At 40.4% G+C, this 14,559-nt stretch overlaps 2 protein-coding genes across 18 annotated transcripts in view; one reads left to right on the top strand and one right to left on the bottom strand.

Moving 5' to 3' along the window:
- Positions 1-32: 32 nt before the first annotated feature.
- BFAR (bifunctional apoptosis regulator) lies at positions 33-7,722 on the bottom strand. Of its 13 annotated transcripts, none has more exons than XM_074919743.1 (9): positions 7,695-7,722; positions 6,868-6,940; positions 5,548-5,878; positions 4,505-4,706; positions 3,977-4,146; positions 3,175-3,319; positions 2,752-2,922; positions 1,995-2,197; positions 33-1,083 (listed from the first exon to the last, which is right to left on the bottom strand). In XM_074919743.1, exons 3-9 carry the CDS (start codon positions 5,817-5,819, stop codon positions 891-893), a joined length of 1,356 nt encoding a protein of 451 aa, XP_074775844.1. In that variant the 5' UTR covers positions 5,820-5,878; positions 6,868-6,940; positions 7,695-7,722; the 3' UTR covers positions 33-890. The 13 variants fall into 13 exon arrangements, with proteins under 13 accessions (XP_074775844.1, XP_074775843.1, XP_074775850.1 ...); XM_074919742.1 differs by lacking the exon at positions 7,695-7,722 and adding an exon at positions 7,332-7,407; XM_074919749.1 differs by lacking the exon at positions 7,695-7,722 and adding an exon at positions 7,332-7,407 and having other exon boundaries at positions 5,548-5,825.
- A 3,819-nt stretch (positions 7,723-11,541) lies between these two features.
- PARN (poly(A)-specific ribonuclease) overlaps positions 11,542-14,559 on the top strand; it is a 63,051-nt gene continuing 60,033 nt past the window's right edge. For 4 of the 5 annotated variants that reach the window (XM_074918885.1, XM_074918888.1, XM_074918886.1 and 1 more), the window contains exons 1-3: positions 11,542-11,632; positions 12,004-12,081; positions 12,929-13,008. In XM_074918885.1, coding sequence (XP_074774986.1) covers positions 11,614-11,632; positions 12,004-12,081; positions 12,929-13,008 — 177 coding nt within the window. In that variant the 5' untranslated portion in view covers positions 11,542-11,613. The remainder of the gene's footprint in view (positions 11,633-12,003; positions 12,082-12,928; positions 13,009-14,559) is intronic. The other variant, XM_074918887.1, reaches the window with a different exon arrangement.

Raw genomic sequence — 14,559 nt, 5'->3', positions numbered from 1 at the left:
AAAATCTAACTTTTGCTTCAGTCAAAAACCATACATTAACAAATGGCAATCCCATTTACACAAAATAATTTTCTAGTCAATATTCGCTTACAGATCTAGATACACACATTATATTGCAGCAAGATGTAATTACAGTGTCAGGTCACTTTTCCAAAATAATCCTTTTTGAGAGATAATCTTGAATTTAAGAATTAGCAACAGACTTCAAGAGGAGCACATTACAGAAGCTATTGATGAAGTCTAACTGATCTGAATAAAAAAAATTTAAACAGCAATCACTACATTTTCCAAAAGACAAGAAAACTCAAGCAGTCTTTGCGCCTTCAACAGCAGGAATTTTAGAACAAACTCTCCTGTGAGACTGTGTATTTGACAACCACTTCTTTACATGTAAAGTAGACTGGAAACACTGAAGTATTTTCAGTATCAAGCCTATCCAGGAAGATCTTTCCTTTGGCAAACTTCAGTTGAGGAACACATTGCTAAGTTGGGTTTTTTTTTTAAAAAAAAAAATCATCACTGCAGATGTTCAGAAGATACTATTTTTAAGGCAGGCTTGAAAATAACCAGAATGCTCAAGACAGAATAGGTAAGTTTGATTTGTTCAAAAATAGGGTGATATGACTGTGTGAGTTTGACATTGCTAGCTCAGGAATGTTTTTAGTGGTGGGTTTGGGTTTTTTTTAATAGAAAATTCCTTTCATATAATAAAGCCCATGCTCAGAATTGGAATCAGCTGGTTCAAGAGTAACTTACCTTAAGGCTTTTTTGTTTGTTTAAGGTAACATAATCCACCACTTTCACTCCCACATATATGAAGAAGAAAAGCAAAGCTTATTTCAAAATGTCCATTTTTAGAAGCTAAACAGCTCAAAAAGTTCCAATGCCAGTCACTGCACTTGTGTTTCCAAACGTCTTACTTCTTTAACGACAAGATCAATGTTTATAATTGGGTTAAAGTACAAGGCCCAGTAAAACAAACAATTGCAAACAAACTGAGGAATAAAAGGCCAAAAAATGGCAACAAAAAGACCCTGGGTTGAGACTTTCCAGAAATGCCTCCACATTCTTTGAGGAATAGTCCTGTGAAAAAGGAAAGGGAGAGGCTTAGAGGAAATTTCCGTTTTGTTTTTACCCATTCTACGAAAAGCTACTATGTGCTGCATCCTCAAATTGTTTAGTAGTTACTCAGGTACCTGTAAAACATCATTTTGCACTCCGGAAAAACTTTCTTAAAATACAGTAATACTAGATTTTAGATGAAGAACATTAAGTCAAGTCAATTTATTCAGACCACAAAGCACAGCAAGTTAAGTGCTCAAACTCCCCATTCCTCACAGATTATTTCCGGATCCCCTGCTCTCCCTTGATCAGGTTCTGCCCCCTAGCTGCTGCAGAGACAGTGAAAACCCAGCACACCAACACAAGAATTTATCCTATGTAAGTTTTAAAAACTATAAATAAAAGATCACAGCAATTATAAAGTAATATCAATATGCTTGAATTAAAAGTAAAACAGTAACTGGAAACAGCAATTCTGATCACCTATCAGAAATAATATTAGTGTAACTAAACTTATTTATGATCCTGAAGACTCACCCTTTAATAACTATATTGTAAGAATGTAATGACAAAATTCTTACGTATTCAGTTCTCAGCTGACAGCTAATACCCGTTATCATAAAGGGCAATTCTCAAGGTAAAAGTTAACATTTATCCGATGGTTAAGAACATGCTTATTTCTGTTACTACATTTGGTACATCTGATCAGTAAAACCAGCTGTAAGAAACCCTTTCAAGTACTCACAGAAATAAAGATATTAAAGAGTGAGTACAGTGTATGTGCAGGTTCAGATTCACATGTTCTTATTAACCTCAGAGTTGTGGTTAGACACTGTCATTTCTGTGATCAACTGTGAAATAGCAAGACTGTTACTTTCTATTTATAAGGCCATGTACTTCCTATCCCCTTCAAGAAGCTCCAGAAGACTTACTTCAATTCTCTTCTTGACCAGAGCCTCCAAAAGGAGAACAATTCCAGAACAGAGAGCAACATGGCATTTACAATTATAAATCTTGATGTCCAGTAGTGCACATCCAGCCAATCCCAAGCAAATTCAGCTATCAACTGGTATGGCAAAAATAAATACTTCACAATGAATTCTCTCCACTGTTTCCAAGAAGGATCTTTAAGGTCCTGTAAATAAGGATAAAAAGACTGTGAATCAATTTTCCTATTAATCAGACACAATACTGACTTATTTCCACTACTCTTTTATTGAAAAAGTGTTTTTTCATACATTGAAAGCAGCAATTTTATCTTTACTATACTTTCTGGTAGATAATACCAGTAATTTCCACATACCAGTATAATTTCCATTATACCCAGTAATTTCCATTAGATTAGAATAAAACATCACAGACAGCCAGACCTTATAATGCCATTTGTTAAGATACAGGTATTTTGAATGAACAGCCTTTCTATGGTCATGTGAACTTCAAAAAAAAAAAAATCTGTTTCACAGATTTAAAGTATCAAAAGCCTTAAATCAATCTTAATAAAAGGTAATGGTCCCAGCTCTGGGGATCACATACAATAAAAATCAAGAAACCACTTCTTTTATAGTTTTATTCTTTTTAAAAAGTTGTAAAGAAATGAAATGGTGAATAATTATATTGTATTCTTATGCTGCCAGTCTTAAAATGCTTATAACTAAAGTAAGTAGCACATTTAATGTTTTGAACACTTACTAGTAGTTTTGTGAGAGTATCTTCATACAAATCTTCTTGCATAGGGCAAATTGTGTGGATGAAAGGTAGGAAAGCTTCTGCATAATCAAACAAATAAAGGTATAACATACTGAGCCTTGGAGAACTCTTCAGTGCATAGAGAAGAAAGAGTGATTTTCCTGGATTTACTGCCTGAAAGGTATCAAATTATCAAGTTTCCAACAATGAAATAGTAAAATGAAAGAGACATGCCAATTCTTAGATTTTTCTGACAGTCATTTTTCAAAGGATCATTTTTCAAATACAACAGTTCATTGAACTGAGAAGTTTTTACAAGGGTAATTCTACTTCCCCAACGCTTCTCCTGGCTTTAAGATAATTTTCTTTTAAAGATATTATTTTAAAAATACTTAATATACATGACAGATTTAATATAAAATTTACCTTATATTCCCAAAGGTTCTGTGGTGGTTTAACACCTAAAGTTTTCACACATTCCAGTTCTGCCACAATAGCTTTTCTATGGTTACTGTTCTCTATACTGTAAGGCTCTTTTGTGAAATCCTCCTCTGTCAGTGTTAGAAGGAGTCTACAAAAGCAGAAGAATGCAGAAGGTAAATACTGCCTCTTCACCAAAAAGGTATGACTAACAAATTAGCAATTACACACTGAAACAATAAGCTACTGATAGAAGGTATCACCTTTTGGACTACATTCCATATCAAGTGTTCTGAATCAACTGCGTCTCAGAGCCTGGGTTTTAAATATCCTTCTTTTCAAGTTTTCTCTTGCCTGCTTTCAGCATGCAAATTTATCAGCTTGTTGGCTATTATTGGACACAGTTCTTCAGTACTTCACAGATCTAGTCTGGTCTCCTGAAATCAAACCTAGAGCTCTTGGGTGGAATGCAACAATGCATATAGCATATGATTATTTTCACAAGAAAGAAAAGGTGGGAGAGGTGGATAATACACAGTAGAATTTTACTTTCAGTATCATTTCAGTCTGCATTGTCAGCATTTAAGAAAGTTCTTAGAAAATTTTCTGTTAGCTTGCTTAGTATCTAGTACTAAAGTTTTCAACTACAAGTATTAAAACTTCTCCTGAATTTTATTCTGATACATCAATAGAATATTCCCACAATCTATGGAAAGAAATACGGTCATTTCACAATAGCCCATTCCTACTGAAAGCTATCCAGTAGTCCGATCAAATGTCAGCTGTTCTTGACAATTAGGCCTCTCACCTTCCATTCACCTTCTCCAGTAAAAATCTTTCTTTATAATGTGAAGCCCACGGGCCCAGCTGCTCTAGCCAAAGTATCACTTCCTCAGCAGTCCATTTAGCAACAGGCTTGTGGACAAGAAGATCTTCTTCAAATTCTCTGCTACTCCAGTGATATCCAAGTAGAACTACCTATAGGTAGATGAAAAAAAAAAGAGAGAAAGAGATCCTTTACCTGCAAAGCAAATACATTAATGATACAAGTGAACACACATTAAAGGGCTTGACATGTAGAATCATCTGTTTTATGGGCCCTAGAATATTCAGGTTTTAAGAAAGGATCTTGAAGTTTCACCCAATTTGTCTAACTTCCGTTTGCTGTATATTGCAATTGTAGTTCCCAACAGACAACTCTGAATGCTACATTTGTTAGTCTGCTCAGCTGAAGTCTCTTCTGTGCTGATGATCTTTTTCATGTGTATGTAATTTAAGTATATTTGATTGCATGCTTAATGAAGTAAATATGGAAAACCAATCAGATGAAACTTACTGCTACACAAGTTAAAGCTGTCAGAACGCCTGAGAAAAACCCTCCTCCTCGAGGATTAATTCTTCCTGTGTTCGGAACTGTAGGGATCTGGTCATTCCCATATTTTTGGAAGGTTGCTAAGCTGCGTGCTACATCACTGTTTTGTTGAATATCTTCTTTTCTTTGTTCAATGGCATCAGAAAATAGCTTTTCAATAACATCCCTATTGGGAAAAATATTTGTCATGGTACTAGAACCACTGAGGCTTAACATTCAGAAAAAGGACTGATTTTGGGGCTTCTGTCTTCCAGCCTCTAGTAAAGACTGTAATCTTTGAAAGCAAAAAACCATTAGTTATTAATACTTTGTAAAGTTAAATTTAAATCAATTACTTCCTAACGTTTTCCTTTGCTTTTAAAGATAGGAAGTTAAAATAAGACATTAAGAAACAAAAAAAATCCTTGGGTTTATATAAAACTAGAATTGTGTGTGCTACTGGCAAGCCCTGATTATTCAAAAATGCTCAACAAAAGACAACATAAAAGCTTACTATCAATCCTACCACCTATTTATTAAATATTTATTAAAATATTATTAGCCTAAGATTAAGACAAGAACTTGTGGGTAATTCAAGACAGCAAATTGGTATTTCTGGCTTCGTTCTGCAATAAGATCACATTTCTTCCTACAAATAATTCCTATTACAGAAGTAATTACACAATTATCAAACATCATTCTAACTCAGAATTATTAGGAAACAACCAGCTGTATTAAAAGATACAAGTGTCTCAATACTAAACAAGAATTCCTCCTCTCCATCACCCAAAAAATTCAGAAGAGGGGAAAAAAAAAAAAACACCAAACCCAAGCCACCCCTCAGTTCCATGCAGAAAAATGTGCTCGAACAGTTCAGTACGAGTGCAGAACATGAAAGATTTCAGGATTTAAATGTCCTTGCAACAGTTCAGATTACCGATAAACTACGAAAATCTACAGCAAACTCAAAAAACCAGACAACTAATTTCAGTAGTTTTAAAAATCAAAAAATGGTGTAGTACAGTCACCTGAGGAGGATGTTGACTTTGGGGAATCCTTCCCATTTTTCTCTGCATTCAGGGCATTCATTCTTCTTGGACGATACCCACCACAAGGCTAGGCAGTGTCTACAGAAACTGTGCCCACAGTTCAGGGTGGTGGGATTGACCAGAATGTCATAACAGCAGTGGCAAAGGAACTCACTAACTGATACCCGCCGAGCGGTCTCAGGAGTAGCATGCGTCTCAACTTCTGCCCTCTCCGTTTCACCTTGTAGAGTCTCATCTTCTTCCATTTTCATTTATGTCTTATGAAAACAGAAAGCTCTCTCAGATTTTCAAACCAGGTAAGGCATTACTTCTGCAAAGCAAGTTAAACCTCATTAAGAAAAAAGTTACTACAGAACTTTAGAATTGCAAGCAGTATAATTTATCATTGTAATTCATTTGTTGTTCTCATGGTTTTAAACTTTTAAACTAACTTAGCTCTCCCCAGAATGAATGAAACATGGTCTTCTACGTTTTCAAAACGCATTAATTGCAAACTACAATCAAAACCAGATTCTGTATGTAAATGGTGAGCTCAATCTCCCTGTATTTTCTTTTCCTGTGTTACATAACACATGAAAGTGAAACAAAAACCTCACTGTAATTCAGATGATTTTGAAAGTATCTTTAATCAAGATTTTAGTAAAACACCAATCAAAAGAAGTATCATTAGAAAATTCCATCAGAGAATACAAAACCAGTATAACGTAATGATCTAATTTATTGTATTACTATTCTTTCCAAGCATATTGGAAAGAATAACATAGAAAAAACATTACTAAAAACCGTCAGTGATAGACATTGCTGGCCAATATTTAAAAGAAAAAAAGTAGAAATTAGATCCACAAAGTCATATGCTTCAGAATTATAAAGGACTGATCTGGACTGATCTGCTTGCCAGCTCAGTGAAGGACTGAACTCCGTTAACTTTACTGGTAATTACTCTTTGCTAATATTTCAGAAAATGCACAAATGAGAAGAGTTTGAGATTGTTCCAAGCTTATGAAAACTATAAACCTCTTTGCTCAATGATCGTACTGTACTCTCTCAGATGTGCGTATCTAGTTTCTTAAGGAAAACACTAGCACAGATCCCCTACCTACCAGTCACGATATGTTAAAAGCGATCAAAAACTACACAATTTTCGCCTCAGGCACTACAGAATCAAAATACCTTATGCTCTCCACCATGTGGCTCCTGCTTACTACTGAATTACTATCTTTTCATCCAGACAAAGAGGTAATCATGCAAGTTGGTAAAGAATAAAAATTTTAAAATTACAAGCAGTATGAAAATACAAACCCACAGTGCAACTAGGAACCTCAGACCGCTTACGAACATGCCTTTTCCCAGCAAAGCAAAGATCCTTGGTTTTCTAAAAGACAAACCCGAAACTTCACTTACAAGAGGAAAAATAAAAACAAGGTTTTGCACCTAAGAACATTCTTCCAGTTTTCCTGGAACAAAGGCTTCTGCGGGTGCAAAAATACTTCACCCCTCGGCCTCTGCACCAAAGGAGAGGAGGGGCAGAAGCAGAAAGCTTTCTAGCTCCCTCCCGCCTCCTCCCCCCCGCGCTGCTACCGCACCCGCGGCACCCGCGGCTCGGGCCTGCAGCGACGGGACGGTGGCTGCCCCCCCCGGGCAAGGCAGGGCCCGTCTCGGAGGCGTCACCAACCCGCGCGGCCGCCCCGGGCGGCAAGCGCCGGGCAGGGCCCCGCGGCAGCCCCGCCGGCCGAGGGCAGGCAGCCGGCCCGGGCCCGACTCACCCACCCGCCGGCTCCGCGGCGCTCAGCGGCCTCCCCCGCCGCTTCCGCCCGGCCCGGCCCTAGCGCAGCTCCCGCGGCTCGTCCCGCCGCCTCACGGGAAGCATCGCCTCGGCCGGGGCGTGCGGCTCCAGAGCGAGGGGGGCGGGCGGCGAGGGGTGGCGGCCGCCGCAGCCTCCGGCCCAGCAGCCGCCAGCCTACCGGCACGGTCTGCACTAGCGCAGCCCCCTTCCTTTTTATCTGTAAGCGCTGCACTTGAGAGCTGCTAAAATCACCGGGCAGGACCACTACTACACTCACAGATCTTTTCTAATACACCGTGTTCACGAGAATGGAGCTACGTTTGCTGAAGGAATGTCTACAAACCCAGCTCATCTTCCTTCCCAGACACTTTGTTCAAGGTTTATTTGACAAGGTCTCGAGGTCTAATCTCGGAAGTAAATTTGACTTTCAGACGGCAGTTTGACTGCAGTGCTAACGCATACTGCACCAGGTCGGTTCACACGGGGACTGTTTTTACCACGTCACTGTCTATCTATATATACACACATTCGCAATTATTTATATCAGCCTCTGTTCCCTTACTACATTTCTTTTTGACTAGAGTCCAAAGAAAATGGAGTGATTTTTTAAAGTACTCTTGAGATGTATTTTTTCACTCTGTGCAACACTCTCATTTTCTTAAAGATCTTGTTCCAGTTTGATACAAGCCGCAAATCCAGTTCAAATGACATCTGAGTTACCAAACCCAAATAATTAACTTTTTAATTATTCCAGCCTATTTCAATAAAGAAAATAATAGTCTCTCATTGTTTCCTCTCTCATATTATCCAGATTGCTCCAGAGGACAATTATTACCGTGTCGACACATACATAGGTCTCATTTTGTTTTCTTTAGAACTATCCTAATCAGATTTCTTACGGGACAGAAAAACATGTAGCTGAAAAGTCCGTCAATTGTTCAAGGAATGATCCAGTATCTGTATATCACACTTTCATATTTAGTTGTTTTATTTAACAGTTGCTGCTTCTTTATTCTCACATGGAGTTCCCTTAGCAGGACCACAGCATTACTGTTCAGATCCATTTGTGCCAAAACAATCACAATCCAATGCTGCCCACCTTTGAAGTAATATATTAAAGGCACCAGACAAATTTTCTGTCGACATGGGATAAGCAGGCATTTATGCTTAAGCATACATCCCATTTCAAGATTTTTTTAAAAGACAAAATTCTAGCTATGTTCAGGGATCGTAGGAATGACTATGGATTCCAAAGCGGTTTTCAGCTTTAGTCAAATACAAGTTAAAACTCCTCTAGCATCACAGAATCATGGACATGCAGGTAAGTCCATACAAACTAGCTTCCAAGGCTTATTTTATGAAAAGATCTACCAACCAGCTCAAAGTGATGTTTATTTGTAGAAGTCTCAATCAGCAAATTCTGAAACTACGCTAGCATAAATGTATTAAACTTCTTTTAGATCAGAGAAAAGTTAATCTAGATGTACCTTAGTACACAAAAATGCGGCCCAGAATATTTAGGCCTTGTTCTAGAAACTAGTTTTTTTACTACTTCTTGGTGTGTTTTCACTTAACTTCACATTTGATGTTCAGTAAAGTAACAGAACATACAAAAGTGTTTGCTACAGTCTGTGCTGCAGACTTACATGATGTGGAAGTGTACCCTTTTTGTTCTAGTTTATAGAACTTCGATGTATACAAAAGCAATGTAGTCCTGTAACTGGCTGTTTGAACTGCACTCTCCCAAGAGTACCCAGTAATTGGGAAAGCAGCCAACCTCTTCTGATGTCATCTAAAACCAGAGATTTTAAGAACTCTAATTACAAACTACATATTCATAACTGCAGTTGCTTTAATGTATCCATGGCAGAGAACTAAGCAGGTACTTAATTAGGCAAATATGCCATCTTCTGAAACTAAACAAAAGTGAAGATGTATGCCCTATGAAACACTTCTTGACATACACAACTAAAGGCAGAAAACTAATTAAGGAAAACTACACAATAATGGGGATTAAAACTTGAATAAGTATAATGAGAGTTCTAAATTCTTCTTAGCACATAATAGCAATTCATTTTTATTGCAATATATTATATACAGGATGACAGTAAATATCAGACTATTCCTAAAGAGGAACAAAGCCAGAGAATGAGGCACCTGGGCAATCAGCTGCACCATCAAAAATTATATTTTTCTCCAAACCAGATCTTCTCAGAAAGCAAAAGGGAGATTCCTCTCATCTATTCAAGCTTTACTTGTGCAGTTTGGGACACTAGCAATGCAAACAGAAGTAATCCAGCAGTTAAAAAAACCCTACCAAATAAACCAACACAAAAGTAAACCAAAGGGGATTAACTGGACATTAGACCTTCAAAGAGAAAAGATGACTAATATCAAATAGTGGTTCTGACTGCTGTCAACTAGGCAGAAATTGGTTGAGATGGATAATTGTCCTAATTCAGCAGAGTACTTGGCTGTTATTGTAAAAACTTTGTTTCCTACATGCACAGCAGATTTCCAAGATGATGGCACCAGAATAAGAGCATGCAATACTATATCCAAGATAAAACTATATTAACTCATAGTGTAATTATTGCACCACAGAAATATTTTTGAAGCTACTATCACCAGGGTCAGTACTAACTATAATTGTGCTGGTTTAGTCCTGCTATTTTAAGTTCTTTATATTTTTTTCTCCAAGTTAAAAATAACTTTTTTTTAATAACGAGGTAACTTTAATAACTAAAACAAACCCACCAAACCATGTAAGTGTTTCAAATTTTCCTTCTAAATGTGTAACATGTTGAAGTAGAAAATGTCTAATCTTCAACACGTAATACTTCATTTCCGATTAAGTAACGGCACTTTATTACAGCATCTTACACTTCTACCTGAGTTTAGCTTTACTTTGTAGGTGAACGGACCAACAAGTTTCTGGCTTTGACAGCTACTTGGGGAAAAATGTCAGTTTTTTGAAACGGCCATCAAAGTGCCACGAGCGCTTTAACTAGAAACTGCAGGCGCATTTCTTAAAAATTAGAGGAGTAAGATGAAAATTGTAGGCTTCAGCCAACTTACTGAAAAATAGAAAAATGTCTACTATTGTAACGAACCTCTTACTGAGCACCATTTAATCTTACAGATAATTTGCAAGGAGTGCACGTAGAATAAATTGCTTATACTGAAAAGGCAAAACTTCCATCCTGAAGAATCTTTCAAAGCTTTTTAGAGTCCTGCATAATTCTGGATCTTCTACTCTATGCTGAAATTACCTCCCAACTTATGGAGAATTTTTCATTTAATTCTGCTGGAATTCTGTAAAATATTCATCTTCTGCGTGAACTCTAAGCCTGCAGCACATGCACTAAACTGCATACTGTCCTTACCCACAATTTCTGTGCTTGTGGAACACCTTGTGTCTCGGGCAGTTGTTTCCTTCCACTGAGCCGGTGTGGGGACATCCTGCTGGGCATTGAGTTTTGATCTATACAAAAGCAACGTAGTCGCTTTTGATGTTTGATACAGTCTGTGCTGCAGACTTACATGACGTGGAAGTGCGGCCTTTTTGTTCTAGTTTATAGAACTTTGATGTATACAAAAGCATTATTCTACGATGACGTGTGAAAGTGCTGGTTTTTTCATTTTAACAGGAGGACAAACGCTTCCAACTTCAAGCCCACCAGTTCCTCCAGGCTTTTCATCATTAAGACACGATCACCAGTACTTCCCCACCGTCCTCCTGGCATCTCCTCAGCAAATCCCCATCCCTTTTGTCCTGCCGGGGCCAGTTCTGCCTTTCCAGCCCGAAAGGCAAAAGGCCGCGTTTTCCAACATCCGTGACATTTCAAAACACCCCACAGAACTGTTTTGGGACGCCCTTGCTGGTGGCAGCCCTTTTATAGCTCTCCGCTCCGCAGCGGCTGGCAGGGCCTTCCTCCTCCCCGCCGCCGCAGGGCGCGGCCGGCGGCTGAGGGGCACCTGCCAGGCCTAACGGCCCGCGGGCGGCCAGCCCTCCCCTCCGGGCGCGCTTCCCCGGCCGGCACGCCCGGGCGGGCCCGGGGCCGAGCGTGGGAACCCGCAGCCGGTAGGCGGGGAGACGCGGGGCCGGCGGGCGCCGCCCCGGCAGAAAATGGCGGCGGCCGTGCCCGCAGCCTCCGGGCGCTCACGTGGGCGCTCACGTGCGCGGGGCGGTTTCCGGAAGCGCTCGGCGGAGGCTGCGGGCGGCGCCGGGCCGGGCCGAGCTCCGGCCGGGCGGGCGCGGGATGGAGGTGATCAGGAGCAGTGAGTGACCTGCCGCCCCTTCGCGCCCTGCTCGGGTCGCGGCGGGGGGCTCCGAGCCGGCGGCGCAGAGGACGGCCCGGCTTGGCTTCCCTTCCCTGGGGGGGGCGGCGGGGTCCGGCCTCGGCCTCTCCCGCAGGGGCGAAGGGGGTCCCCGCGCCTCCCCTCGCCGGGAGGGGCAGCCCTGAGGGGGGAGGCGCGGCGGGCGGGCGCGGCTGAGGGCGCGGCGGGCGGGCCCCGGGGCTGCAGGCCCTGCCGGCACCACCGGCCCCGGCCCTGGGCTCGCTGGCAGGTGCTCTGCCCGCCGGAGGGGTGGCGAGCTGCTGTAGGCAGTCGTTAGTAGTCTCAGGTGTGTTTTACCCCTTTACCCGCAGATTTTAAGGATAACCTAAACAAAGTATATGAAGCTATTGAGGAGTCGGACTTCCTGGCCATTGATGGGGAGTTTTCAGGTACAGTCGCACCTGTTTTGTGATTGGGGACTGTTAGCGGTGCCTCTGCAGGGTCCCAGGTGCCCGAGTTGTAACGTGTATTAGTGTTGGTTTGAAAAAGCTATAGCTAAGACCACCACAAAATGATGAAACCACTTATTATATGTGCGATAGAAAGGTTTTGATCAAATAACGATACGTCATAGTCATGCTGCTTTTCCCTGCCCACAGTAATCTTTTAACATGTTAATTGATTTTCAGCTGCAGCCTAGGAAAAAAAAAAGATGATTTCATGTGTCATCAAAGAAAGAGATTAGAATAAATAAGGGAGGCCTTGCAAGTGTTTGGAAAAGGAAAGACAGCAGTTAAGAACTGTTTGTAAAACCGAGAGGGTCTGTGCATCAGAGAGATACCTTGTGTTTTAGCTTTGGGATACAGAGCTCAGTCAACCATGAAACATAAATGTGATCGAGGTTTGGTTTTGTTAGATGTGGTGCTTATAGAAATATGGTGGTTGTTATGTATTGTTTAGGGTGACTAATTCAGTAAATCTATGGACAGCACTCTTCACACTTTTAGTTTGACTTTGGTCCTGCATTGTGTTCTAAAGACCCACCAACTTTGTTACTAGTAGATCTTTTCACGTTACTATCACACTGAGTAGGAACCAGAGCAGCAGAGCTTTACTGATAGAACACTACCATTAAAATGGGTGGCTTTTACGGTAACATGCATGCTTAGAAAATCTTTCTCAACTTCACATGTACCTTAAGTGAAAATATTTTTCTTAAATTACCAGTTGTTGCATTTTGTTGCTGTGGCTAATTTTGAAAGCTTACCCAATGCAAAATATGTTCTGCTTTTTCAGGGATCAGTGATGGGCCTTCTGTTAGTGCATTAACCAATGGCTTTGACACTCCAGAAGAAAGGTACCAGAAGCTTAAAAAGGTAAAGTGTTTACCTTGACTGTAATGAAGATGCTGGAAAAAGGTTAGAACTCCTTAGTTGAGAATAAAGACAGTGTAGGGAAATATGAGAGACATTTGTAAAATTGAGTTATGTAGAGCACATGGGGATTGCTTTTCTCATTGTCTGTACTAACACAAGAATTGGGGAGTGTTGCATTAAACTTGCAGAAGTCATGATCAGAGCAGACAGACATGATTCCTCAAACAAGAGTTAGATGTGTAGAACTTGTTAAAGGATGTTGAGAGTGTTAAAATTTATCAATTCAGAGGGGAACTGGGCAAGAGAAATTCAGTGATAGAGAAACTGTGTCAGGACTAGGGTCCTTCCCAAACTACATCCCCCTGCCAGCATGTACTGTCCCTAAACAAAATGCCAGCAGCCACCTCTGCCTCTCTGCAACACATACACAAAGTCGTAGAGGGTGGAAAGAATTTTGAAAACTGGCCAGATCACCACAGGAAACAGCATATCATGTGTGAGGGTTAAAAGGTCAAAACTGTGGTGTTTTGGGTTGTGGGTTTTGTGTTCGAGGTTTTTTTTTTTCCCCATAAGAGAAAGGAATCAGAAAAGAGAAATGCTAAGTATCTCAGCACATGCTGTTTCCTGAAGTGTCCAAGGAGTCGATAAATGCTGTTTACTAACGTTCTGTTAAGAGATGCTGTAGGATGAGGGAAGTACTGGTTAGTGCTTCTACTGAGAAACGAGAACAACAAATGGCAAAAACTTGAGACTGTAGCTAAAAATACCCCCACCCCCCAAAAAAAACCCAGAAAAGCCAAACCTCCAAACACTAAAGGAGACAATGAAAGTAGAGACCAGTCTCTGAAGAGCATCCAGGAAGCCAAAGGATGCTGTATTCTGTTCATCTGGCTGAGTATGAGCCTTTGACTGCTTCAGGGTAGTTGGCAGTTCAGGCTCTACAAGCATGGTCAGTCTCGTGCTCATTGTTAGAGGTCTGGTGTATCAGAAGCCAGCCTCAAATTCTTGGTTGTCACCTTCTTAAAACTTAACTCTTACCAGCTAAGAAATTAACTTGATTATTGATATTTTTGATCTTTGTAGTCAAGGATAAGAGGACTAATTTTAAATGTCCTCTTGCCACCTGTTATTTTTTTCCTATGATAGAATTGAATAATCCTATGTGTTCTTTGTGTTTAAAATGGGTGTTTGGCCCTCAGAGCAATGAGTCTCTCAGTGAGACTACAATGCTGCTTTATTTCCTTGTACACTTGCAGTGGTGTTAAAAACCTTTCCAATATTGATCCAACAATTGTGAAATACTAGAGGATGTGATGATAAAGCGCTTAGTGATTATGCTAGTACATCTATCACATTTTCCACTGTTAGCTGCGTGGTTTAGAAGAATATTAAATGTATTATTACTTGTATTTGAAAACTAGATACAGCTCGTGTCCATCACAGCCTGCTCCGACCCTATGGGGAATATAAATGAATGTTGAGAAGGAGACTGACAGCTGCTTTAGATGCAGTGTCTTGTGTGTGAGCAACAGGTGGAGAGATGGGACTTCC

The sequence above is a fragment of the Athene noctua genome, chromosome 15 (assembly GCF_965140245.1).
Source record: "Athene noctua chromosome 15, bAthNoc1.hap1.1, whole genome shotgun sequence".
In the NCBI taxonomy this organism is placed as follows: domain Eukaryota; kingdom Metazoa; phylum Chordata; class Aves; order Strigiformes; family Strigidae; genus Athene; species Athene noctua.
The sequence above is the reverse complement of the archived record's forward strand: the minus strand, read 5'-3'. Positions and strand labels throughout refer to the sequence as shown.

Coding starts and splice junctions, on each gene's coding strand:
- BFAR (XM_074919743.1), bottom strand. CDS start 5,819: ATGAAAATGGAAGAAGATGAGACTCTACAAGGTGAAACGGAGAGGGCA. Junction 2,923..3,174: donor AGAACCTTTGGGAATATAAG/GTAAATTTTATA, acceptor GATACCTTTCAG/GCAGTAAATCCAGGAAAATC. Junction 2,198..2,751: donor ATACTCTCACAAAACTACTA/GTAAGTGTTCAA, acceptor CCTTATTTACAG/GACCTTAAAGATCCTTCTTG.